Genomic DNA, 2,419 nt, shown 5'->3' with positions numbered 1-2,419 from the left:
GCGAGCAACCTGTGGTCTACCTCTGCAACTTATTACTACTAATATAAATTTATAAATATTACGGAGTATTATTTTAGTACTATAAAGTAATGTTTAAATAAAAAAAATATTATTTAATTTAATAAAAAGATACACTACTCCTACCTTTTTTTATTTTTTTTTTTTATTTTTTTTTATTTCTATATAAATATCATTGGTATACACATTAGAAGCTTTGACTCAGATCGATACGCCGACTCATATCTAGGGATGTCAGTGGGGCGGGTCAAGTAGGAGACCCGCCCCATCCCCACCCCAGATGGGTCTCGGTTTGGCGGGTGGTGGGGTGGGGATGGGGATAAAAACCATACCCGCCATGGGTGATGGGGCGGGGATTTTAAGTTGTACCCGCCCCATCCCCGCCCCGCCCCACCCGCCCCACTTCATCCCCGCCCCATCCCCATCCCCACCTCATACCCATATCTATATATCTTTTAAAGCAAAATTACATACTTTTATACTATTTATAAAATAATTACGTAAAATACAATATTAATTATAATACTCTGTATGACACTTATATTATAACACAAAAATGTGTGTAGAATGTTTTATTTTATAATTCATATTAATTATGTAAGATTGTTTATTTGAGATACATATATTAGGTGGATCTTGGATGGGGATTAGGCGGGTTTTTAGTGGGGATAAGGTGGGGATGGATATCCAAGTGGGGGGTGGGGCGGGGATGGTTTTGGAGTTGTATCCAGTGGGGCGGGGATGGGGATGAAAATTGGACCCGCCGCGGGGATGGGGATGGGGATGGGGATGAAAATATTAGGTGGAGATAGGGATGGGAAGGCCAACATCCGCCCCGCCCCGCCCTGTCCTGCCCCGCCCCATTGACATCCCTACTCATATCCCATTATTTTTATCTTCACTTTCTCTCTCTTACTCATTCTCTCTCCAAAAAAAAAAAAAATGGCGGATGAAGATAGAGTTTGCTGCATGTGTGGTGATATCGGCTTCGCTGATAAGCTCTTCCAGTGCTCCCGTTGTCGCTTTCGCTCTCAACACTTGTATGTATCCATTATTCGTACTGCCTATTGGCTCTGATACCATGTTAAGAATTTGATACAAAATATTTGGTCGTTTATGCTCTAATATGTTATTATACAATAATATTTGTTTTATAGGTATTGTAGCAGCTACTTCAACGGAAGCCAAGAATTATTATCACCATCACCATCTTCATCCATGACAAAATCATTGGACTTATGTGACTGGTGTCAAAGTGAAAGCAGAAACGCCTCAACAACAACAACCAACAAACACCAAAGTGGATCTTACAAGAGATCATTATCATCGTCGTTGTCATCATCATCTATGGATCATCATCGTAATCTCCATATTCACACGTCGGGCGAAAGGATCAAACAACACCAAGTCCAAGATGACCATACTAGTGGTGCCGGAGAAAGAGGAACTCCCAAGAACAACAACTCCGGTATACCGTCGCCTCGCCCCAGCGCTCATCGTCGCTACAAACTTCTCAAGGATGTCATGTGCTAATCATCATCATCATCAAGTGAGTTTGTGATAGTTTTTCCTTAAAGTTGTAAGATAACTTTAGTTTTTTTTTTTTTTTTCCTCTTTTTCCTTTTTCTTTTTGGGTTTAGTCTTTAGTGTGTCCTAGTTAATTAGCTTTTTTAGTTTTTAATGATGATGAGTTTTGTCTTGTATAAATATTATGTTTAATTAGAGAAGCTTAGCTTTGTCTTAAACTTTCTTTCTTTTTTTTTTTTTTTTTTTAATAGAATACTTTATTAAATCTTACGAAGAACTATGTTATATATAAAAATAATCTTGTTTTTCTTATCTCTTTGTTATTTTGGGATGCGTGTTTGTTTAAGAATTCTGGTATGTTTAACAGTTTAAGCCGACTTCATTCGTCGTGATTTTATATACAGTATGGTTTATTATTGTACTTCATTACTTGACAAAAGGTTTACTAAATAATCTAGTTGGTCCCCTAGAAAAAAAAATATCCTAGCTTGTCTCTAAAGTAGAAATTTACGAGTATATTATTATTATTGATTTACTTAATAATTCAAAGATGTCGGGCGATGCTTAGGGTACTACCAAGGGCCTACTCGTCCTTGTGATAGGAAGGATAGGAAGGAAACCGGAGAGGTAATGAACGATTTTTAATTATACGCTAACTACGTACTACAGTTGATAACTCTTACAAAGTTACGAGTCTCAAATTATTTTGTACGTGTTGTACGTTGTCTACTAAAAGTATATATATGTTATATGATTGATTTATACAAGTTCTTACAACTAACTCGTTAAATTTAGCGTCCTCTTTTACAAGCTCTTTAATTTATGTATGAGGTACAAGGACAAAAAGAACGAACTTGGAAGACGATAACGAACC

General features: G+C 37.0%; 1 protein-coding gene across 1 annotated transcript; it reads left to right on the top strand.

Moving 5' to 3' along the window:
- Positions 1 to 944: 944 nt before the first annotated feature.
- On the top strand, positions 945 to 1,906 carry LOC145615356 (uncharacterized). The gene is made up of 2 exons (XM_081670426.1): positions 945 to 1,058; positions 1,176 to 1,906. The coding sequence occupies exons 1-2, from the start codon at positions 961 to 963 to the stop codon at positions 1,549 to 1,551; spliced, it is 474 nt and encodes a 157-aa protein (XP_081526552.1). The 5' UTR covers positions 945 to 960; the 3' UTR covers positions 1,552 to 1,906.
- The last annotated feature ends 513 nt before the right edge of the window (positions 1,907 to 2,419 follow it).

The sequence above is a fragment of the Chenopodium album genome, chromosome 25 (genome assembly GCF_948465745.1).
Source record: "Chenopodium album chromosome 25, dcCheAlbu1.1, whole genome shotgun sequence".
In the NCBI taxonomy this organism is placed as follows: Eukaryota; Viridiplantae; Streptophyta; class Magnoliopsida; order Caryophyllales; family Amaranthaceae; genus Chenopodium; species Chenopodium album.
The sequence above is the reverse complement of the archived record's forward strand: the minus strand, read 5'-3'. Positions and strand labels throughout refer to the sequence as shown.